The 26,117-nt window shown below is 43.5% G+C and overlaps 1 protein-coding gene across 2 annotated transcripts in view; it reads right to left on the bottom strand.

Moving 5' to 3' along the window:
* LOC124556788 (glucose-6-phosphate 1-dehydrogenase) overlaps positions 1–26,117 on the bottom strand; it is a 300,483-nt gene that overhangs the window by 249,983 nt on the left and 24,383 nt on the right. The window contains exon 2 of one of the 2 annotated variants that reach the window (XM_047130796.1): positions 9,748–9,825. The exons of the other annotated variant lie outside the window; for it this stretch is intronic. Coding sequence (XP_046986752.1) covers positions 9,748–9,825 — 78 coding nt within the window. The remainder of the gene's footprint in view (positions 1–9,747; positions 9,826–26,117) is intronic. 2 annotated transcript variants of the gene reach the window in all.

Genomic DNA, 26,117 nt, shown 5'->3' with positions numbered 1-26,117 from the left:
GGCAACCGCAGCCATGGTCTGCGAGCTGATAGTCCATGCTGCTGCAAACGTCGTCCAACTGGTCGTGCAGGTTGTTGTTGTCTTGCAAACGTCCCCATCTGTTGACTCAGGGATCGAGACGTGGCTGCACGATCCGTTACAGCCATGCGGATAAGATGCCTGTCATCTCGACTGGTAGTGATACGAGGCCGTTGGGATCCAGCACGGCGTTCCGTATTACCCTCCTGAACCCACCGATTCCATATTCTGCTAACAGTCATTGGATCTCGACCAACGCGAGCAGCAATGTCGCGATACGATAAACCTCAATCGCGATAGGCTACAATCCGACCTTTATCGAAGTCGGAAACGTGATGGTACGTATTTCTCTCCCTTACACGAGGCATCACAACATTTCACCAGGCAACGCCGGTCAACTGCTGCTTGTGTATGAGAAATCGGTTGGAAACTTTCCTCATGTCAGCATGTTGTAGGTGTCGCCACCGGCGCCGACCAGGTGTGAATGCTCTGAAAAGCTAATCATTTGCATATCACAGCATCTTCTTCCTGTCGGTTAAATTTCGCGTCTGTAGCACGTCATCTTCGTGGTGTAGCAATTTTAATGGCCAGTAGTGTAAATTGTTCGTTCGATAAAATGTATCTAATGATTAATTTTATATGATTGAGGCAACACTGCTTTTGAAAATTGCGGAATATCGAAACGCGTAAGGTGATTTTGGAAATAATAAAAAGGAGTGGTCAAGGCATCAGAAAAGCTGTTAAAATCTTATGCGATTGGTGCGACATTTGAGTAGGCAAAACCTTTCAGATGTAGAAACACGCCTACCAACTTTCGTTTGTGTCGCACAACTTCTTCATGGTGGAGCGATTTTCTTTTCCCGTCAGTGCAATACGACGAAATCTTACATCATTATTGTTCATGAAGCTGTCATGGGCTAAAATGGAAGCTTAACGTCACGACACTGACACGAAGAGACGCTTGTAAGGAGTTACATATCATTTTACGGGTACTTATTCCTGAGGGACGAAGGTGGGCAGTTGCTTCTCTGGACAGATGATCTCGCTGTTTGGTCCCCTCCCCTGAATCAACCAAGTTGCTTTTCGTCCATCCACTCGTGTCGGCTACACGCCTGGAAAACTGGTATGCCAAGGAACAAACATTTACTGCTGCGCTTCAGAGAATAAAGGGTATTTTGAACATCATGTTGTTCCACGTGTGTAGTGTCTATAGTTTGCTTCGTCGGACTGGAGTCGCTAATCTCGGCTTAAAAAGACTTCCTGTACGCAGTAAGTGACTAGAGTGGTGCATTGATGATCGATCTGGCTAAAATATTATCGACCAGCTAGACTATGCTAAACAGCAGGAATTTTTAACAGATACTGCTTCGTCCATAACATTTTAGAGGAAGGAGTCGTACCTTTTCGTTCGGTACATTGCTGGATCTGAATTCCAGCGCCAAAATTCCCTACAACTAGTTGCGTCGGATATTGATGGTTCTTCGATGCACATAGCGTTTCCTCTCATTTTGTCTGATTTCATCTCCCCAATTAGAAACAGATTAACTACCGTCACATGGGAACGTCCTACAAGTGTCCCTCATAAAACACTACTAGTTAACAGCGATTTCGGATCGAAAAAGAAGGTTAAGGACAACCCCAAAATACAAGAAACGCTTTTCTGATTTACTGAACTGATGTAAAGAAAGTTTAACTGTAGCTCGAGATGGAATATAAACAAACAACGCTTTTAACAAGCAATGAAGTTGTATTAGCCTGGAAACATTTTCACTCACGCTATCTGATCAAAAGCACCTGGCGTCTCTGTGTTACGTGGAATTGACTACAGGATGTCACGAGTGGCGGACCCGCCAGCCATAAAAACAGGCGAGGAGTACTGTTTGTCATTAGACAAGCAGTAACAGCAGAATGGGCTCGTCAGGAGAGCTCAGTGACTTCGAACGTGAAAAATCAAATGGCTCCAAGCACTATCGGACTTCTCATCTGAGGTCATCAGTCCCCTAGACTTAGAACTACTTCAAACCTAACTAACCTAAGGACATCACACACATCCATGCCCGAGGCAGGATTCGGACCTGCGACTGTAGCAGCAGCGCGGTTCCGGACTGAAGCGGCCGGCCGGCACTTCGAACGTGGACTAATCATTGGATGTCACCTGAGTAACAGATACACGAGGGATATTTAAGCCCTTCTAAAGCTTCCTAAGTCGACTGTTGATGATATGATTGTGAAGTGTAAACGCGAAGGAACAAGCACTGCTAAATCGTGTACTGACGGACAGGGTGTGTCGAATATTGTGGAGGACAGTTGTAAAAAGTCGTATGAGCTCTCGAATTCCAAGGTGCTGCCATAATTCCAGCTAGCACAATATCTGTGCGGAGGGAATGAGGTACAATTGTCGAGCAGCTGCTCATAAGCCACACGTATCTCTAGTCGATTCTAAGCGATGACTGAGGTGGTGCAAGGAGCGACGCCGCTGGACCGCGGATGACTGGAGACGAGTGATCTGGAGTGGTCAATCATGCTCTACCTTGTGACAATCCAACGGAAGGGTTTGGGTTTCGTGAATGCCTGGCGAACATTACCTAGCATTATGTGTAGTGCCAACAGTGAAGTACGGAGGAGGTTGTGTTACGCCACGGGGGTATTTGTCTTGCTTAGGGTGTGATCCCCTTTCAGCGCATAAATAAACGCCAAATGAGGAAGGAAATGAACACATTTTACAGCGCCGGCCGCAATGGCCGTGCGGTTCTAAGCGCTACAGTCTGGAACGCGCGACCGCTACGGTTGCAGGTTCCAATCCTGCCTCGGGCATGGATGTGTGTGATGTCCTTAGATTAGTTAGGTTTAAGTAGTTCTAAGTTCTAGGGGACTGATGACCTCAGCAGTTAAGTCCCATAGTGCTCAGAGTCATTTGAACCAACATTTTACAGCTTTAAGTATTGCATACAGCAGAGAAATAGTTCGGAGGTGATGACTGTTTGTATCAGCATGAAAATGCACCCCGACAGAAAATGGCATCTGCGAGGCAATGGTTTGTGGACAATAACATTCCTGAAATGGACTGGCCTGTGCCGAGTTCCGACCTCAGCCCAATGCAACGCGTTTTGGATGAGTTAGAACGCTGACTTCACGCCTTTTGGATGAGTTAGAACGCCGACTTCGATCCAGAACCCAGCGCCCAATATCACTGCCTTTTTTTTGTTTCGGCTCTTGAGGAAGAATGGGCTACCATTGCTCCCCAGACATTCAGACACCTAGTTGAAAGTGACCCCCACAGAGTTCAAGGCGTCATAAATGGGAAGAGTGCACATACCCAAATTAATGTCCACTAACAGGTAACCGAATACTTCTGATCACGTAGTGTATTTGTTGCGAGCTGGAGATCATGACTAGAACAAATATTGCGATTTTTTTATGAACTCTTAGTGTACTTCAATTTTTTCTGTGAAAATGGCTGTCGTTTTACTGTGGTTTTAATTATACGTCATTCCATTCTATGTTTGATAAACCTTATTCGTCTATAGGCATTTTTGGATGGCGTATTTCCAGTCACATAAGATCTATACCACCAACATACAAAAAAAAAAAAACAAAAAAAAACCACAGTTTCAATTTGCTTTAGTTCACAGCACCTTATGTTGCTAGGATAAGGAAGTTAGCACAATTTATAATTAAAAATGCAGTAGTAATGTACAAGAATCAATCACTCACATGCAAAGCCAGGCATGTGCGGCCAATCAGAGTTACACTGGAGAGTGCTATTGTCCTTTGGTTCTCCAGTGATTATGAGATCACGCTTTCAGCATCTAAGTAAACATTGCATGCTACAGACATTAAGGTCACTTGGTTTTTAATAAGTTAATTAATCAAGAGCTTAATTGTTTACTGACCGGAAACCATAGCCCTCATTCGCAATCATCACCATCATCATCATCATCTCAGCCTTTTCCCACGTCATGTGGGGTCGGCGTTGCTTTGCTGGATCCTTCTCTTCCATAAATGTCTATCCAGTGCTTCTTCTCTGAGCCATCCTTTCTCCCGTAGGTCTCCTGCTACGTTGTCTTTCCATCTCAGTTTCGGTCTTCCTCTTCTCCTTGATCCTTATTTCTAGGTGTTCAACTCTTCTCCCCATGTAATACACCCCTCTTCTCTGCACATGTCCATACCATTTTGCCTACTTCCTTGGATCTTCTTCCCTATGGGCCCCACTTTCACTGTTCTCTTGACGTATTCATTCCTTAGTCTAACCGTTCGTGTCGCCGGCCACGGTGGCCGAGGGCTCTAGCCGCTTTGGTCCGGAACCGCGCAACTGCTACAGTCGCAGGTTCGAATCCTGCGCGGGCATGGATGTGTGTGTTGTCCTTAGGTTGGTTAGGTTGAAGTAGTTCTTAGTTCTAGGGGACTGATGACCACAGCAGTTAAGTCCCATAGTGCTCAGAGCCATTTGAACCATTTTTCTAGGAGACTGATGACCTCAGATGTTAAGTCCCATAGTGCTTGGAGCCATTTTTTTCCTTTCAAGTCACCCCACTCATCCATCTTAACTTTCTCATTTCTGCCACCTCCATCTTTTTCTCTTGGGCTTTAGTAATTGGCCAAGTTTCTGCACTATACAGCATCGCAGCCCTCACCACAGACTTGTAAAGCTATCCTTTCATTCTGCAGCTGACCTACTTATCACACAGTAATTCGCTCAGTTTCCTCCAGTTCATCCATCCACTATTTATCCTGTGCTGTATTTCGGCCACCAGTCATCCATCACATTGCATGTAAGAGCTTAAGTATGTAAATTTCTTGACCAGCATCAGTTGTTCTCCTTGCAGATTAATATATAGATCTTTGGCATCCTTTGTACACATATACTCTATTTTCACCCTGATAATTCTCATAGCCCTCATTAACAGATATTAAATTGTTTTTGATCACCATTTGTGTTATGCTGTCCTCTGATGGTGGCATTGAGCACTAGCTCATGTGAATGTCAAGGTGAGCACACACATGAAAATTTTCCAACAAGACAACACCTCGAATCTGTAGCAGTGTAATTACATAGTTCGGACATCTATTTGCTGGAGAGGGTAATACTTGCACCATCTGTACCAACAGCTCTGCAAAGGCTGTGCGATTTTCCCGCGCCGGCCAGGGTGGCCGAGCGGTTCTAGGCCCTACAGTCTGGGGCCGCGCGACTGCTACGGTCGCAGGTTCGAATCCTGCCTCGGGCATGGATGTGTGTGATGTCCTTAGGTTAGTTAGGTTTAAGTGGTTCTAAATTCTAGGGGACTGTTGACCTCAGAAGTTAAGTCCCATAGTGCTCAGAGCCATTTGAACCATTTGAATTTGATTTTCCCGCCAATTTTTCCTGGCTAGGGAGAGGAGAAACGAGGGATTTCTCAGAAGGGGAGGGTAATTAATAGATCAGTTTAATTAATTACTGAATCACTGTGCTATCAAAAGTGTGCTTGTGTCAGTGAGGGGGAGGGAGAGGGTTGGACATTTGCCAGAGGGTTGGACGAGGAGGAGGGAAAGGGGGAAGGTTTGCGATCTCTCAGGACAGATTATCACCAGGCAATCATAAATCAACCCCCAGGGGGTCATAAACCAATTAGCATTACAGTAGGTTTGACCCTGAATGTATGCTTGCCCTGAATGTATGCAACTCACACAAACAAAATTCGCTCGTACTCTCGTCACCCTACTACTCACCTCCGATCCAATTTTCAAGCAGTTACTCGGCTGGCTATTGACTGTTAGAATTGTTGGATCTCCTCTTGAGAGATATCATGCCAAATTCTGTCCAACTGGTGCATTAGATCGTCAAAATCCCGATCTGGTCGGAGGACCCTTTCCATAGTGTTCCAAACGTTCACAGTTGGGAAGAGATCCGGCTACCTTGCTGTCCAGCGTAGGTCTTGGCAAGCACGAAGACAAGCAGTAGAAACTCTCACTGTGTGCGGGCGGGCTTTATCTTGCTGAAATGTAAGCCTGGAATGGCTTGCCCTGAAGGCTAACAAAACGAAGTGTAGAATATCATCGACGTTCTGCTGTGCTGTAAAGGTGCTGCAGATGGCAGTCAAAGGACAAAGGGCTCTTGCAACGAAACGAAATGGCGCTCGAGACGATCACTCCTGTTTCTCGAGCAGTTTGGCAGGCGACAGTCAGGTTGGTATCCCAATGCTACCCGGGGCCTCTCCAGACAGTCTGCACTGGTCGTCAGGGCTCATTTCGAAGTGGGAATTACCACTTGAGACAATTCGACTGCAGTTAGTGAGACTTCAGTTCGAAGATATGTCTAGAGACGACCAAAACAGCAGTAGGATAGCAACCTGACTGTCACCCGCCATGTTGTTGTTGTTGTGGTCTTCAGTCGTGAGACTGGTTTGTTGCAGCTCTCCATGCTACTCTATCCTGTGCAAGCTTCTTCATCTCCCAGTATGTACTGCAGCCTACATCCTTCTGAATCTGCTTAGTGTATTTCGATCTCCCTCTACGATTTTTACGCTCCACGCTGCCCTCCAATGCTAAATTTGTGATCCCTTGATGCCTCAAAACATGTACTACCAACCGGTCCCTTCTTCTCGTCAAGTTGTGCCACAAACTCCTCTTCTCCCCAACCCTATTCAGTACCTCCTCATTAGTTATGTGATCTACCCATCCAATCTTCAACATTCTTCTGTAGCACCACATTTCGAAAGCGTCTATTCTCTTCTTGTCTAAACTATTTATCGTCCATGTTTCACTTGCATACATGGCTACACTCCATACAAATACTTTCAGAAACGATTTCCTGACACTTAAATCTATACTCGATGTTAACAAATTTCTCTTCAGAAAAGCTTTCCTTGCCATTGCCAGTCTACATTTTATATCCTCTCTACTTCGACCATCATCAGTTATTTTGCTCCCCAAATAGCAAAACTCCTTTACTACTTTAAGTGTCTCATTTCCTAATCTAATTCCCTCAGCATCACCTGAATTAATTCGACTACATTCCATTATCCTCGTTTTGCTTTTGTTAATGTTCATCTTATATCCTCCTTTCAAGACACTGTCCATTCCGTTCAACAGCTCTTCCAAGTCCTTTGCTGTCTCTGACAGAATTACAATGTCATCGGCGAACCTTAACGTTTTTAGTTCTTCTCCATGGACTTTAATACCTACTCCGAATTTTTCTTTTGTTTGCTTACTGCTTGCTCAATATACCGATTGAACAACATTGGGGAGAGGCTACAACCCTGTCTCACTCCCTTCCCAACCACTGCTTCCCTTTCATGCCCCTCGACTCTTATAACTGCCATCTGGTTTCTGTACAAATTGAAAATAGCCTTTCGCTCCCTGTATTTTACCCCTGCCACCTTTAGAATTTGAAAGAGAGTATTCCAGTCAACATTGACAAAAGCTTTCTCTATGTCTACAAATGCTAGAAATGTAGGTTTGCCTTTTCTTAATCTAGCTTCTAAAATAAGTCGTAGGCTCAGTATTGCATCACGTGTTCCCATATTTCTACGGAATCCAAATTGATCTCCCTGAGGTCGGCTTCGACCAGTTTTCCAATCGTCTTGAAAGAATTCGCGTTAGTATTTTGCAGCCGTGACTTATTAAACTGATAGTTCGGTAATTTTCACATCTGTCAACGCCTGCCTTCTTTGGGATTGGAATTATTATATTCTTCTTGAAGTCTGAGGGTATTTCGCCTGTCTCATACATCTTGCTCACCAGATGGTAGAGTTTTGTCAGGGCTGGCTCTCCCAAGGCCGTCAGTAGTTCTAATGGAATGTTGCCTACTCCTGGGGCCTTGTTTCGACTCAGGTCTTTCAATGCTCTATCAAACTCTTCACGCAGTATCATATCTCCCATTTCATCTTCATCTACATCCTCTTCCATTTCTATAACATTGCCCTCAAGTACATCGCCCTTGTATAGACCCTCTATATACTCCATCCACCTTTCTGCTTTCCCTTCTTTGCTTAGAACTGGGTTTCCATCTGAGCTCTTGATATTCATACAAGTGGTTCTCTTTTCTCCAAAGGTCTCTTTAATTTTCCTGTAAGCAGTATCTATCTTACCCCTCGTGAGATAAGCCTCTACATCCTTACATTTGTCCTCTAGCCATGCCTGCTTACCCATTTTGCACTTCCTGTCGATCTCATTTTTGAGACGTTTGTATTCCTTTTTGCCTGCTTCATTTACTGCATTTTTATATTTTCTCCTTTCGTCAATTACATTCAATATTTCTTTTGTTACCCAAGGGTTTCTACTAGCCCTCGTCTTTTTACCTATTTGATCCTCTGCTGCCTTCACTACTTCATCCCTCAAAGCTACCCATTCTTCTTCTACTGTATTTCTTTCCCCCATTCTTGTCAATTGTTCTCTTATGCTCTACCTGAAACTCTGTACAACCTCTGGTTTAGTCAGTTTATCCAGGTCCCATCTACTTAAATTCCCACCTTTTTGCAGTTTCTTCAGTTTTAATCTACAGTTCATAACCAATAGATTGTGGTCAGAGTCCACATCTGCCCCTGGAAATGTCTTACAATTTAAAACCTGGTTCCTAAACCTCTGTCTTACCATTATATAATCTATCTGATACCTTCTAGTATCTCCAGGATTCTTCCATGTCTACAACCTTCTTTCATGATTCTTGAACCAAGTGTTAGCTATGATTAAGTTATGCTCTGCGCAAATTTCTACCAGGCGGCTTCCTCTTTCATTTCTTAGCCCCAATCCATATTCACCTACTATGTTTCCTTCTCTCCCTTTTCCTACTGTCGAATTCCAGTCACCCATGCCCATTAAATTTTCATTTCCCTTCACTATCTGAATAATTTCTTTTATCTCATCATACATTTGTTCAATTTCTTCGTCATCTGCAGAGCTAGTTGGCATATAAACTTGTACTACTGTGGTAGGCGTGGGCTTCGTATCTATCTTGGCCACAATAATGCGTTCACTATGTTGTTTGTAGTAGCTTACCCGCATTCCTATTTTTTTATTCATTATTAAACCTACTCCTGCATTACCCCTATTTGATTTTGTGTTTATAACCCTGTAGTCACCTGACCAGAAGTCTTGTTCCTCCTGCCACCGAACTTCACTAATTCCCACTATATCTAACTTTAACCTATCCATACGGCCCGAAAACCAGGAGTGATCGTCTGGCGTGCCATTTCTTTTCATAACAGAACCCGCTGGTTGTCATCTGCGGCACCCCTACAGCACAACGGCGCCTCGGCGATATTCTACGCTCTGTTTTGTTGCTCTTCATGGTAAGCCATTATGGGCTTACATTTCAGCAAGACAAAGCCTGCCGAGAGTCCCTCTGCTTATCTTCGTGGTTGCCAAAACCTACCTTGGAGAGCAAGGTCGCCAGATCTCTCCTCAGCTCCGAAAGTCTGAGTGCTCTTCAACCACCTCCGTATTTTAACGATATTACGCGCCAGTTCGGCAGAGTTTGGCATGATATCCCTTAGGAGGACATCCAACAGCTCTATCAGTCAAATAGAAGCCGAATTAAAGCATATATTCTTCGTGAGAGGGGTTATTTTGGGAAGCACGGTTAATAGGGCCATTAGTAATCCATTACAATTTAAGCCATTACGAAATGAACAGCAATTATCTTCCTCTAGCCGTAATTTCAGATGCTTCAACTACGGATTAGGCAGCACACCAGGGGCCACTACAAAACCTCAACCTAAGCTCCAACCCAGGCTGTCTGAGACGTGGACTTACGCTGGCAGTCGCTGACGCGAGCCGACAGGTAGCGCACAGGCCGTGGCGCTCCGTTGTGGCCGGTCGGCCGCTCTGGCTCTGTGTGCAAAACAAGCTCTGCAACAAACAGCTTACACCAACACAGCAACTTAAGCAGGTGCAACAGTATCTAGTACCGTTTTGTATACAGCTCGATACTACATCGTTTCCACGGGACATTCAGTCTTTAACTCTAGATTACTAAACCCTCGTAAAATTTGCGATTACTTTTGGTACCAATTCGCGGTTCCTGCCAATCTCGTATCGTCAGTGTAGGGTGTAAAACTGAACATTTTGTATTTACTTTCTATGTCACATACCACTGGAGACTTTATAATTATGTAAATAACTAGAGCATAAACTGTAACTTATAGCCGACCGGAGTGGCCGAGCGGTTCTAGGCGCTACAGTCTGGTACCGCGCGACCGCTACAGTCGCAGGTTCGAATCCTGCCTCGGGCATGGATGTGTGTGTTGCCCTTGGGTTAGTTAGGTTTAAGTAGTTCTAAGTTCTAGGGGACTGATGACCACAGCAGTTAAGTCCCATAGTGCTCAGAGCCATTTGAACCATTTTTTTTTTTGTTAAGTCCCATAGTGCTCAGAGCCATTTGAACCATTTGTAAATTATGATTTGCTTTGAATAAAATATGGAGTAGTAAAATTTACGTTTGTTTAGTTAGAATGTAACATCCCCCCCTCCCCCTGTAGTGTTCTAGGGTTAACAAGCGCAGTGGACCAAAATTTTTACATCCTAAGGAGACGTCACTGGGGTAACGCCATGCAACACCGCCTCTAGCCCTGACAAGGACCTCAATTCATAAAGAAGAGTCCACAGGTTTGTAAAACACTCAGTGACGATTAGATCCCATAAAGTTACCAAATTGTGAGAATCTTGTCCGGAACAGACCCAGACACTTCCTATGGGGTGATTTAGCAGGCCAGTATTGGTGCTATAGGGCGCTTGAGTGTTTGTCAAATCAGAAACGAACGCATAGAGCCCTGTTCAAATATTCAAATGTGTGTGAAATCTTATGGGATTTAACTGCTAAGGTCATCAGTCCCTAAGCTTACACACTACTTAACCTAAATTATCCTAAGGACAAACACACACACCCATGCCCGAGGGATGACGCGAACCTCCGCCGGGACCAGCCGCACAGTCCATGACTGCAGCGCCTCAGACCGCTCGGCTAATCCCGCGCGGCATGGGGCCCTGTAAACGGGCTATTGTCATCATGGAAGACTGGAGTGTCCATTGCATACTCATTACAAAATGTAGAAAAAAGCAACTTGGTCACCGAGAATGTTGAAATAAACGTTACAGTTCATTTTCGCGGTAGCGTGATGTTACAAAACATCCCAAAACTTCAGAGAACTACTGCCCATCTAAGCAACACTCTCCACACTTTTGGTTATACAGGGCGAACATTAAATTAAACCGACGAACTGCAGGGACGTATTCCTAACTGGAAATGGAGGGAAAAATGTCCTATGAATATGTTCTCGGAAATAGACGTTATGCGTGCAACAAGAACAAATCGTCCCAGAACACAGTAAATAGCTGCATCGCAGCCACGTCACAACAGACGTTCAAAGTAGCCTCTATGGGATGCAGCGCACGTGTACACACGTCGCTTCATGGATTGCCGCACTCTTTCGTACGTTCCGGCGTCTCTCCGAATAGCGTCACAGGTGTCGTGAACACAATGATGAAGGGTCGGCACATCAGGAACTGGTTCACCATACACAACGCTTTTCAGATGCTTCAGAGGTAAAAATCCATCGGGTTTAAGTCCGGTGATCTAGCAGGCCATACTACAGGGCATTCGCGTCCTTTCCAACGTCTGGTGAAGGTGTTGTCGTGACAGCGAACTGTAATGTGGACGTGGGGTGGTGTCCCATCATGCAGAAACCACATGACCTATGTATTGCCAAAGGCACATTCTCAAGCAGCCCATGCAGAGTATTCTGCAGGAAGTCCAGATACGTTCCTGTGTCGAAGCGTTGTGGAATAATAACCAGTCCAGTTACGTGGTCGCCAAGAATTCCTGCCCAAACATTGATGCTGAACGGATGCTAATGAGATGCCTCAGTCATTCTCTGAGGACTGTCTGTAGCCCATAGATGACGATTACGCTGACTGATGATGCCAGTTCTGGTACAGGTTGATTCGTCAGTAAAGAAGACTGATGACAGAAATCCCACAACTGTGATGGTCTGGTGCAAAAACAATCGACAAAATCCTTCCTGTAGAGGGAAATGCGCTGCTGATAATCCTTGCACTCGTTGCAGGAGATGGGGTAGTAGCGGTTGTCATGCAGAATATACATAGTCGTCCCATGGCTTACACCATTTTGGCGAGCCACTTGCCTGGAGCTTGTACTTGGGTTCGTCTCAGTATTCTGTAGAACCCGATCCTCCAAATCTGGTGCATGCACGGTCCACTGCCTCCCTGCACGTTCATCTGTCTGAAAGGACTCATGAACACGAAAACGCCCAAAAAAGGCTTGAAATGTTGCGTGATGTGGTTGATGTCTGTGAGGGTACTTGTTTTGGTACAGCTGTGCTGCCTCTCGACCGCTTCCATTTACTTGGCTGTACACAAGCACAATCTCGGCATTTTCCCGACATGAATACCAGACCATTCTGGTGCTTACAGTACGCTGCGTCAATTTTATTAATTTTCACCCTGTATACCCTAATGAGTCGTCGGTGCACTCGACATCTTGTATCGTCAGAAAAGAGGCAAAATCGCCAATCGTCGGACTGCACAGTTCCAGTCGGCTACTGTCCACCTTCCGTGTTGTATGGCCCATTGAAGACGCGCATCTTTATCTGTTACTGAGAACAATTGCATTTTGTGAGGTACTGTATTCCAAATTTCCACGTTCGCTTTGCAATGATTGTCCGGAAATTGGTTGAGAGGGACCTGCATTCACCAACAGCAGAAATTCCTCTCGTGGTTGAAACTGATTGTTACTGACAAGGCGCGACATTCGTCTCCGGTCCTTTCCAGATACGATCTGTTTATGGCCACTGTTCTGACATACTGCATTTTACTACGAACGCAGCTCGTTTTTCAGTTTACAAGCAGAATATACCTCCTCAGCATTTCCTGTCCATTTCTATTACGTGAGTAGACAAAATAACTTCAATGAGCTCGTGTTTATGTAGTGGAGCTATTTTCAGTTTATTGAATTAGTACTTTTTGCAGGTGTTAATTAAGCCTTTATGTAAAATACTTTCCCGCAAACAACGGCTGAGAAGTATTCATTTCGTAAGTGTGATGTTGTCAGTGATCTTTGTAATGCTGGTATTGTTGACAGCATATTGCAGAGCCGTGTACTTGTATCATAGTTACTTGGTGGTGAATTAATGAATGACCAGAAAGTTAATGCACGTCTCTCCATTAATTCTGTTACCGGTAGGCTGCATACATCTATTCCAGTCAGGAACTGCTTAAACCTCTAGAATGGTCTACAGTGAGTGAAGCGACTTACCACAGATCCACAGTATATCTTCCAAGATGGGTGTGAGTATGTCTAATGGAATAGGACTGATCATGTTCAGGTCTAGAACGGTAATCTGCTGTAATGCATTGTTTGACTTACGTTCAAATACCTGAAGTTCTCCAACACCTAGGTGATCTACTTTTGTTGCAGAGGGATACAATTTTATCCTCTGGGACTCTTCAGATACCCGTATTGGGAGAGCTGAGGCTGCGATGATGCATTTATCCCTCATGCTGTGAAAAGTATTTCAGACGGTGATAGTAGAGACAATTAAATCGACATTGTCGATTACATATTGACAGCGTGCCACATTTGGAAAAAGCTCTTCAGTGTGGTAGTCAACTGACAGCTCCAGCTGCTGTGCTTTTTACATAATAGCTCACTTAACAATTGAAGTACTCACTTAATAAACTGAAAATAACTACACTACATAAACATGAGCTCAGTGAAGTTATTTTGTCTGTTTACATAATAGAACTGGACAGGGAATACGGGGGGGGGGGGGGGGGGTTAGTTTCTTTGTAAACTACAAATTGAGCTGAGCTCGTAGTGGAGGAAGTTGCCTGTCCCGGAACAACACTACAGCTGCCGCACAGTGTGACTAGGAAGCAATATCCCCTCTAGTAACGCAAAACAGTGTGCAGAGAGTTTCGTATATTCTGCTCATATGCGTTTCATGTGTCAGTGTTATTAGCAATTCATATGCGTATTCCATGTAGTATTACGCATACTATTGAAAATAAACATCTGTGCATGTCTGCGCACTGTATCGCCAGTTATTCATAAGACGCTGTGTGGAGGGCCCATATAACTTTGTGAAACAGTCGGTAGTTGCTTCTTCTTACATAGTGGGGTGCATAAAGTGGGGAATTTCTTGCTCAATCTTCAGTCTCCAGATCTATGAACGATGAAAGTGCATGAGCACCATCCGGCGACCTACCTTCCCTCGCACATGTACCCCACAAATCCCCAACCCCTTCACGCTGTTACACAATTTATAGCACACTGGACTCGCATTCGGGAGGACGACGGTTCAATCCCGTCTCCGGCCATCCTGATTTAGGTTTTCCGTGATTTCCCTAAATCGCTTCAGGCAAATGCCGGGATGGTCCCTTTGAAAGGGCACGGCCGATTTCCTTCCCCATCCTTCCCTCATCTACATCTACATCTACATTGATACTCCGCAAGCCACCCAACGGTGTGTGGCGGAGGGCACTTTACGTGCCACTGTCATTACCTCCCTTTCCTGTTCCAGTCGCGTATGGTTCGCGGGAAGAACGACTGTCTGAAAGCCTCCGTGCGCGCTCTAATCTCTCTAATTTTACATTCGTGATCTCCTCGGGAGGTATAAGTAGGGGGAAGCAATATATTCGATACCTCATCCAGAAACGCACCCTCTCGAAACCTGGACAGCAAGCTACACCGCGATGCAGAGCGCCTCTCTTGCAGAGTCTGCCACTTGAGTTTATTAAACATCTCCGTAACGCTATCACGGTTACCAAATAACCCGGTGACGAAACGCGCCGCTCTTCTTTGGATCTTTTCTATCTCCTCCGTCAACCAGACCTGGTACGGATCCCACACTGATGAGCAATACTCAAGTATAGGTCGAACGAGTGTTTTGTAAGCCACCTCCTTTGTTGATGGACTACATTTTCTAAGCACTCTCCCAATGAATCTCAACCTGGTACCCGCCTTACCAACAATTAATTTTATATGATCATTCCACTTCAAATCGTTCCGTACGCATACTCCCAGATATTTTACAGAAGTAACTGCTACCAGTGTTTGTTCCGCTATCATATAATCATACAATAAAGGATCCTTCTTTCTATGTATTCGCAATACATTACATTTGTCTATGTTAAGGGTCAGTTGCCACTCCCTGCACCAAGTGCCTATCCGCTGCAGATCTTCCTGTATTTCGCTACAATTTTCTAATGCAGCAACTTCTCTGTATACTACAGCATCATCCGCGAAAAGCCGCATGGCACACACTAATATCCTCCTCCTGTTACACAATTTATCCCTTAATACGGCTCTATTGCACTTATACGTTGTACGCACGTTTAATACTTGTTTTTTAACAGACTTCATTTAAAGATATGCATTAATTTTATACCATTAAAACAATATTTTTGATAATTTGCTATTTTCTATCCGCTGCAACGCAAAAACTACTAGTCCTAGAAGAAAAATGTACGATATTTTTATGGGAAATTTAAAGTAGTTTAATTTTGTAGCGGGAAACACTTTTCTAGAAGTCGTAGATTTTGAGTTATTCGAGAAAAACATAAAAAAGTAGCCTTTAACCCCCACCTCCATCCCAACGCTCACACCCACTGGTCTGGATATTTAGAATACTGTTCAGGAAACTCCCTCCTAGCACTGTGCAAACATTTGCAGCTACACGGTTTTTTCCCTAATCGGCGTTTTTTGGTCTACGTTGACTGGGCTACTAGGCATATACGTAAATTCGACCCTGTCAACAGCGTGCTCTTCAGCACACATTTCTTCCTCAAATAAAGATCCACCGGCAACTATACAATGGACTGTCGCCAATACCGCCTAGCTTCCGATGTCTACGTTCTTGGATAATACATTGACGTCTTCTGCTAGTGGAGGACACTGTCATCCCTCCACTTTCGATGGACAGTAATGGCGGTAAGTGAACATCCACGACCCTGCACGTTCCTGTGATCTCAGTGTCATGTAACATCCACGTGACGGAGGCATGCTCTTTCCCTCTGTATCCGAGTTGACATGTTCCGGCGGACGGTTTTCATAGAAGTAGTTTCTATTAATATTATTTTGTAATCTGCCTTGACGAACAGGATAGTCTAAGTACAATTTAGAGAACAAAATGACAGTCGTTCAAGTTAGTGTGGAACATCGTTTAAAAACAATTTTGCTTAGTCATCTTAAAGCTAACCTGTAAGCTGGCGCCTTATTGTTTAAAATCTCTTCCTATATGTACATATTGTATGACATTAAGTCTGTAACACCCTACTTCTCTTTTACACTTCCTTTCTAACCAGAAAACCATGTAATTTTTATTAATATCGAACTATATGTAATCCAGTTCTCGCAAACAACGTGTCTGCAAATAGCGACGTGTTCTTTCTACACTGTGATAAGAGTGCTGCTTTCGTCTGCTGCTTCGGTAACCTTGAAACGAGTGAACTAAAAAGACCGAAAGAAACTGATACGCAGACTGACTGGTCACGGCTCCAGCGGCTGCTCAGGACTTCTGTGAGGCTGATAAAGGGAAGGTCACGACGGAACGAAAAGCGCGCCTCGTTTAACGTATCGTGCGTCCATGAACCACGCGAATCAGCCGCCCTTGCTGGCAGTACTGTGTAGAAAATATACAAAAAGACTAACACACTGAAAAGATATCTGTCAAGCAATGAAATGAAAAGCAATAACCAAACAAAATCCTATGGGAATTCTGAAAGTTAATACAAACTGAAAGAGCACGCTGAAAAAAAGGTCGAAACTTTTTGGACTAAAGTCTGTTTTAAAGCTCTGTATGAAATAAGCTATCCTTTAACCAGAACCGTTGAAAAGTTTAGGCTTTTAAAATCAACAAAGAACGTGAAATTCAATTTCTCGTATGTGAGAAACCTGAACGAATCAAAAAGTAACTGACATTTACCTTTGCAATCAGAACCAATGAGTGCTTCTGAACGTAAAAAATTGTCATTTTCGTATTTGCCTCCCAGAAGCTTAAAACAAAACCCTCATTCAATTTTGGATAGACTGGGTAAAGGAACTAAGGAACCCGGTGTGCCAACAGAGCGATTGTCACCTTGAAACAAAGGTGAGGACTGTAGAAGGCATTTAAAATGAAATATCGAAATAGAAATTTTTCAGATACAATAAACAACGATGAAAACAATCAGAGCACTAATTAATTTTTCCGAGTCTAATAGTCCGAAGAAATTTTATAGATTTTCAGTCAAACAACAAATCAGAGAAATACGGCAAATTATATTTTAAATACAAATTTTGGTCCGTGTGAGAGCTGTATTTTAACATCTTTTAACCTATGTCGACTTTTGTAGCATCTACATTACAGTATCTCTCTTCGCTACACTTTCATTACACTTCTTAACTATTACTGAAATAATGTGGTGTGAAAACGATCAATTTCTTCAAGCTGATTGTTACCGGAAGCTTAACTAGGATAAATACCGCCCATGGGAAACATCGACTTTACGCACCCTCCAACCCCCCCCCCCCCCCCCCCTCTCTCTCTCTCTCTCTCTCTCTCTCTCTCTCTCTCTTTCTCTTTGTCGCTGTTTGGCTTGTTTATTCGTTTATTGAGATCAACATATCGTTACAGAGAAGTAAAACGTACACATTTCAGTAATTCTTTTTTGTGTGATACAGCTCAAAACATAACAATATACGGCATGAAGTCGCACTCGTTGTTAGATTAACGCCATTCCTTTTTCATTGTTTCATTTTCCGATCAATGCAAAGTCGCAACAAACAAAGCAACAAAAGCAAAACACAGGATGATTCAAAAGGTGAGCAGGAATGCAAAGAGCCGATAGAGGAGGAGAAATACATCAACTTTGCAATTGTAACTCAATTGTCTTTCAAGTAATCCTGGGCCAGTGAAAGCTTTGGAATTTCAGGAACAACAAGAACAATCAATGCACCCCCGCTTTAAGTTCAGCAAAGAAATGTACTGTTTCGTCGTCAGATGTAGGTATAGCTAGCCACAGCACCTGCACACTCCTGTGCTAGTACGTGAAGTAGTCAATGTTACATATCTCACGTGTTGGATCGGAAGGGGAGGTACAATTGCATTACCACTTCTCCCCATGATATGACGCCCACTTTGACTTCCTTGACACCAGTTCCGGAAGGAGAAACATTTTTTGGCAGGTTGCTTGCAGCGTCTGATGAGGTTCGTGCGATGCCTGGTATCCTTGGCAGAGTTCGCCAGAATTTTCTACGGATCTGCAGGTTTCAAGCAGGATGTCAGGTTAATATCAGATTTTTTGGCAACTGTACGCCACCTGAAAAGCTAACACAACGATGAAACGGCTCTCGCTCGACAAATTCCAAGCTCCCGTCCAGCGCCAAAGTCAGTTTACGATTATGGAACTTCACCTTCGGAGGCCTACTTGCACCTTCACCATGACCCGATCTTGTATCTTATCTCATCTACTTCCGTGAGGGATACGAGCAAATACGTCGATCAGGTATCTTAGGCCGAATTCACACAGAAATGACATAGTGCGAAAGTCTGGCGTGGACATGGCGCTGTTTGGCGTAACAAATAAAGCAGTTGACGCAGTGGGGACGCTACGCTTCGTGTTGTGTGCCACGTCTGTTTGTCGCCATGAGTGGTGGAGACGTCCGAGGACTGCGCTGCTGTTTTCATTCATTTAAAGTCGTCCGATGTGCCTAAAAAAATTGTTTTATGTAGATGAAGCAAAGCTACATCCATGTCTGTAGATAGTTTCCCACTAAAACTTTTACTTCTGCTTAAAAAATTAAACACCATTGTATTGGCATTCGCGCGTGTTCTCCGCTATGCAGTCTTTCTCATTCGATTTTGAGGCAACTATGTAGTAATTGATTTTTCGACATGTTATAGTCTGACATCACAACTTGATAGTGAAATGGTTTTATTTTCGTTATTGCCCACACTTATTGTGATACTTCGCAAATAAGTAAACCACCGTGCATAGTTTGAAAAGTTTGGTGAAGAATGTAGTCACTGGCCAGTTTACGTTTGGTGGCCGTTAGGACATAGGTTTCTGTGTATGAAATAATAGCTAACACATCGAAATAGTCTTTAAGGGTGGAATGCGAGCTGTACCTCTTCCCAGTCACGAGTAAAAGAATGATATATGTTGACGTTTGGCCGCTGCGATGTACGACGCGCAACGCTCGACATATGGCCGCGCGCTTTGCGGATTTGTGGCTCGTGTTTATTTTTCGTAAATGGTTTATGAACTCAGTCACAAGCACATTTTAAATTAGTATACCGTTAAGAGTTATTTTTATTTTAAAACTATAGATAAGTAATCGCATTTCCAGCGGCAGAGTTAGCTATACACTATATACGCAATTTTTTCTTGTCTTTACTAATTGTACCTCCATTCAACGAAACATTCCATAACTATTTTCGTTCACAGATTGCCGAACAAATGGCGTGTCTTCCAGCAAGTAGTGAATGAGAAATGGGATTTTGCTGTCCTCTTTTATGCTTACATATTTGGACTTTCTTGATGCAGGCTGTGTATATAAGGCAAAACGCCATTTTGTATATTGTTTGAAACAGCTATTACGCAATTACTTATATTGCCTTTGAGAAAAAAAAATAGCACAATCTTAGTATTTTCCAGAATGAGCAACGTTGAATCTGTGTAGTTACAACGTTGTGCTGCTGAAACACTCTCGTTTATCTGTGTTACTTACTGCAGAAATAGGAATCTTATTTTGAGAAAGTACAACAACACAGGTAAAAACACAATGTTTGCCGGCCGGGGTGGCCGGGCGGTTCTAGGCGCTACAGTCTGGAACCACGCGACAGCTACGGTCGCAGGTTCGAATCCTGCCTCGGGAATGGATGTGTGTGATGTCCTTAGGTTAGTTACGTTTTAGTAGTTCTAAGTTCTAGGGGACTGATGACCTCAGAAGTTAAGTCACATAGTGCTCAGAGCCATTTGAACTATCTGAACATAATGTTTACTGCAAAACAAATCTGCACAAGCAGCAGAAGAAATTAACAGTATTCTAGCTGCAGTTACACTAAATATATACAGTCAGCACCACATTTTCTGTGTTTAATCAATGGGTGTTGCCAGACAGATGGGCAAATCCTATTTCACTTCGTACTTGCTCATAGAGATTCCGTTTTTCTGCTGGAATATACTGTCACACTTCAAATAAGACTTTCTTATTGGCACTTTTTACTGGCATAATTTTATCGCACAAAATAGGGAAAACCGTAATGTTATCTAGCAGCAGATTTCTTTTCCCAGCACCTCTGCCGGCCGGAGTGGCCGAGCGGTTAAACGCGCTACAGTCTGGAACCGCACGACCGCTACGGTCGCAGGTTAGAATCCTGCCCCGGGCATGGATGTGTTTGATGTCCTTAGATTAGTTAGGTTTAAGTAGTTCTAAGTTCTAGGGGACTTATGACCACAGCAGTTGAGTCCCATAGTGCTCAGAGCCATTTGAACCCAGCACCTCTCGGCTTCTTTACAGTGCTTTGCCAAATCCACAGCTGCTGGATGTTATTACTTTTCCTTATCCTTAGTGTAATAGGTTTGTCAGATGAAACGTGTAATCAGACACACTTAGTTATTTTGAAAGAGCCTCTGTACAACACGTGGTCTAGTGCGCTAAGATCCCTGAAACCCCCTGGTTCCATCTTGCATAGAAGGAATCTGTTGTCCTTGGTGTTGACAACGACTTGAATCCAGGTTTATGGGTGAAATGATATTTTCTTTCTCTCTACAGAGTATCTCAAACCTTTAGGGTCAAATTTACCGATTATACTGAGATAGGGAACCAATGATCGGAAATGCCCATTTATTATGTTATGGACATGCAGCCTACAGTGCACAACAACGACGTGGGTGATTGTTCAAGGCGACGACTGTCAGTCTGAATGCATATATGGAAAGGGTGCGTGACGTTCTGCCGCACTCTCACAACGATCCCTGGTTTCTGTTGTATCAGGAGACAGGCAGCTTGGACCCTAGCAAGCAGGTCTTCGTTTGTTTCCACGGGGGTTTCATACACCAACTCTTGACGTAACCGCAGACGAAAAAGTCCAGGGGGTGTGAGATCCGGCGATCAAAACATTCCAGTTTAGTTGATTTTCTGTGAATGCCGTGTTTCACTTTGTCTAACGCAACAGAGAAACACTTTTGAGAAATTCTGTAAAAATGCTGCAAATGTTCGGGATACATGCTCAGTTCTTTCATTACTTTGAATGTGCCACATTTCTTCCCTTTTTCAACCACAATGGATGTATCCATTATCTTCTTCGCTGTTCAACACTTACGAGCTACAATATCTTAGTCTGATGAAGACGACATATTCTGATCCAGTCGTAGCACAACCGTCCCGCTTCTCTCTGACAACGCCACGTCAATGTGAATTGCTCAAGTGTCGTCTGCATTTATGTGTGAATTGGGCCTTAAACTTTTCCGCTGTTTTCCACATGCCTCTAACCGCGTCGCTGCTTTCCTCCGGCCGGCCGCGGTGGCCAAGCGGTTCTAGGCGCTTCAGTCCGGAACCGCGCGACTGCTACGGTCGCAAGTTCGAATCCTGCCTCGGGCATGGATGTGTGTCATGTCCTTAGGTTAGTTAGGTTTAAGTAGTTCTAAATTCTAGGGGACTGATGACCTCAGATGTTAAGTCCCATAGTGCTCAGAGCCATTTGAACCATTTTTGAGCTTTCCTCCGTGGTCTGTCGCGCAGTTATGCATTACGCAAAGATTGAATGCTCTCGTAAAATGTAAATGTCGCGTGACTAGCGCCTCCCGTCAGGTAGACCGTTCGCCGGGTGCAAGTCTTTCGATTTGACGCCACTTCGGCGACTTGAGCGTCGATGGTGTGAAATAATGATTAGGACAACGCAACACCCAGTCCCTGAGCGGAGAAAATCTCCAACCCAGCCGGGAATCGAACGCGGGCTCTTAGGATTGTCATTCTGTCGCGCTGACCACTCAGCTACCGGGGGCGGACTGCTCTCGTACTGTTTAATAAACACGAAAGGCAGAAGAGGGACGTTTACGCCAGTCTACCATCAACTTAGGTATCTACAGCAGTGTTACGGTAATTAGATGAAATGTTTGAGTGCACTGGCTTCTGCCAGGTTACTTTATTTCTGAAGTGTATATCTGTGAGAAAAATGGGGAAACCAGCAAAACACCGGCCTATGTGGGTGGGGGAAACTCCCAAAAAACCACGAAACCTGATGAGAGTGACACATTTGACCGTTTCCAACAGTCTCACACGTATCACATATTACTCTACGGTGAAGGAAACAACTGCAGAATGTTTTCTGAAAGAAATTTCCGGCCTTTGACTGTAAATTGCTATTAATTTATTTCGCACGATCATCATTCTCAAGTGCAAGCTGAAATATCACAATGTATCCAACATGCCTAAGTGACGTGTCGGAGTCGAAAGTCGCATTACAGAACGCAAGTACATATCCAAGATACATAATAAGGATGAAATTATTCACAGTTAATAAACATTAACAAACTGTAACGTGCATTTGACAGCCAGTACATTGTTGTGACCTCCTTTCGTCACGTTCGTACATCAACCGACGTTCTACATGACGGTGATCCCCCACGAAGAAAAAATCATTAATTCACAATGTACTCAGGAGTACTTGAAGTCTGACAAGTGTATCAAGTTATCTTTCACTGTCTATTGCTCTTCTAGTTCACTGAAATAGATTGAGTGTGAGGAGGTCGTTGCTGGTCTTCGGCAGCACTGGTAAGCTCTGCAGGCGAATATGGTATTTCAAGTTGCAACATCAGATTTGGAAACAATAGCAATTGGCATAACCATGTTTGAAACGGAAAGGCACAGAGATCGCTTCCAAACATAGATATCACTTTTGATAAAGAAAGCAAACTGTTATCACGACCTTCGTGAATACCTCAAGTATTTAATCAGCATATAGTGTTACAATTTTCTCAAGTGATAATCAGTGTTAAAAGATAAGCAAACGTATTCCATTTTTCGGATGCAAAAACAGTCAATTTGAGTCATTAAAACTGGATGATCTATTCAACAACTACAGTTGTTGTTGTGGTCTTCAGTCCTGAGACTGGTTTGATGCAGCTCTCCATGCTACCCTATCCTGTGCAAGTTTCTTCATCTCCCAGTACCTACTGCAACCTATATCCTTCTGAATCTGCTTAGTGTATTCATCTCTTGGTCTCCCTCTACGGTTCAATCCCGTCTCCGGCCATCCTGATTTAGGTTTTCCGTGATTTCCTAAAATCGCTTCAGGCAAATGCCGGGATGGATTCTTTGAAAGGGCACGGCCGATTTCCTTCCCCATCCTTCCCTAACCCGAGCTTGCGCTCCGTCTCTAATGACCTCGTTGTCGCCGGGACGTTAAACACTAAATCTCCTCCTCCTCCTCCCTCTACGATTTTTACCCTCCACGCTGCCCTCCAATGCTAAATTTGTGATCCCTTGATGCCTCAAAACATGTACTACCAACCGGTCCCTTCTTCTCGTCAAGTTGTGCCACAAACTCCTCTTCTCCCCAATTCTATTCAATACCTCCTCATTAGTTATGTAATCTACCCATCTAGTCTTCAGCATTCTTATGTAGCACCACATTTCGAAAGCTTCTATTCTCCTCCTGTCCGACCTATTTATGGTCCATGTTTCACTTGCATACATGGCTACACTCCATACAAATACTTTCAGAAACGACTTCCTCACACTTCAATTTATACTCGATGTTAACAAATTTCTATTCTTCAGAAACGCTTTCATTGCCATTGCCAGTCTACATTTTATATCCTCTCTACTTCGACCATCATCAGTTATTTTGCTCCCCAAACAGCAAAACTCCTTTACCACATAAAGTGTCTAATTTCCTAATCTAATTCCCTCAGTATCACCAGACTTAATGCAAATACATTCCATTATCCGCGTTTTGCTTTTGTTGATGTTCATCATATATCCTCCTTTCAAGACACTGTCCAATCCGTTCAACTGCTCTTCCAAGTCCTTTGCTGTCTCTGACAGAATTACAATGTCATCGACGAACCTCAAAGTTTTTATTTCTTCTCCATGGATTTTAATACCTACTCCGAATTTTTCTTTTGTTTCCCTTACTGCTTGCTCAATATACAGATTGAATAACATCGGGGAGAGGCTACAACCCTGTCTCACCCCCTTCCCAACCACTGCTTCCCTTTCATGCCCCTCGACTCTTATAACTGCCATCTGGTTTCTGTACAAATTGAAAATAGCCTTTCGCTCCCTGTATTTTACCCCTGCCACCTTTAGAATTTGGAAGAGAGTATTCCAGTCAACATTGTCAAAAGCTTTCTCTAAGTCTACAAATGCTAGAAGCGTAGGGTTGCCTTTCCTTAATCTTTCTTCTAACATAAGTCGTAAGGTCAGTATTGCCTCACGTGTTCCAATATTTCTACGGAATCCAAACTGATCTTCCGCGATGTCCGCTTCTACCAGTTTTTCCATTCGTCTGTAAAGAATTCGCGTTAGTATTTTGCAGCTGTGACTTATTAAACTGATAGTTCGGTAATTTTCACATCTGTCAACACCTGCTTTCTTTGGGATTGGAATTATTGTATTCTTCTTGAAGTCTGAGGGTACTTCACCTGTCTCATACATCTTCCTCACCAGATGGTAGAGTTTTGTCAGGACTGGCTCTCCCAAGGCCGTCAGCAGTTCTAATGGAATGTTGTCTGCTCCCGGGGCCTTGTTTCGGCTCAGGTCTTTCAGTGCTCTGTCAAACTCTTCACGCAGTATCGTATCTGCCATTTCATCTTCATCTACATTCTCTTCCATTTCTATAATATTGTCCTCAAGTACATCGCCCTTGTATAGACCCTCTATATACTCCTTCCATCTTTCTGCTTTCCCTTCTTTAGTTAGTACTGGGTTTCCATCTGAGCTCTTGATATTCATACAAGTGGTTCTCTTTTCTCCGAAGGTCTCTTTAATTTTCCTGTAGGCAGTACCTATCTTACCCCTCGTGAGATAAGCTTGTACATCCTTACATTTGTCCTCTACTTAGCCATTTTTGCACTTCCTGTCGACCTAATTTTTGACACGTTTGTATTCCTTTTTGCCTGCTTCATTTACTGCATTTTTATATTTTCTCCTTTCATCAATTAAATTCAATATTTCTTCTGTTACCCAAGGATTTCTACTAGCCCTCGTCTTTTTACCTACTGGATCCACTGTTGCCTTCACTATTTCATTCCTCAAAGCTACCCATTCTTCTTCTACTTTCCCCAATTCCTGTCAATTGTTCCCTTATGCTCTCCCTGAAACTCTGTACAACCTCTGGTTTAGTCAGTTTATCCAGGTCTCATCTCCTTAAATTCCCACCTTTTTGCAGTTTCTTCAATTTTAATCTTCAGTTCATAACCAATAGATTGTGGTCAGAGTCCACATCTGCCCCTGGAAATGTCTTACAATTTAAAACCTGGTTCCTAAATCTCAGTCTTACCGTTATATAATCAATCTGATATCTTTCAGTATCTCCAGGGTTCTTCCACGTATACAACCTTCTTTCATGATTCTTGAACAAAGTGTTAGCTATGATTAAGTTATGCTCTGTGCAAAATTCTACCAGACGGCTTCCTCTTTCATTTCTTAGCCCCAATCCATATTCACCTACTATGTTTCCTTCTCTCCCTTTTCCTACACTCGAATTCCAGTCACCCCTGACTAGTAAATTTTCGTCTCCCTTCACTATCTGAATAATTTCTTTTATCTCATCATACATTTCATCAATTTCTTCATCATCTGCAGAGCTAGTTGGCATATAAACTTGTACTACTGTGGTAGGCGTGGGCTTCGTATCTATTTGGCCACAATAATGCGTTCACTATGTTGTTTGTAGTAGCTTACCCGCATTCCTATTTTTTTATTCATTATTAAACCTACTCCTGCATTACCGCTATTTGATTTTGTATTTATAACCCTGTATTCAAGCCGGCCGAAGTGGCCGTGCGGTTAAAGGCGCTGCAGTCTGGAACCGCAAGACCGCTGCGGTCGCAGGTTCGAATCCTGCCTCGGGCATGGATGTTTGTGATGTCCTTAGGTTAGTTAGGTTTAACTAGTT

Source organism: Schistocerca americana, chromosome X (assembly GCF_021461395.2).
Source record: "Schistocerca americana isolate TAMUIC-IGC-003095 chromosome X, iqSchAmer2.1, whole genome shotgun sequence".
In the NCBI taxonomy this organism is placed as follows: Eukaryota; Metazoa; Arthropoda; class Insecta; order Orthoptera; family Acrididae; genus Schistocerca; species Schistocerca americana.
Note: the sequence above shows the minus strand (reverse complement) of the source record. Positions and strands in the feature narration are given on the sequence as shown.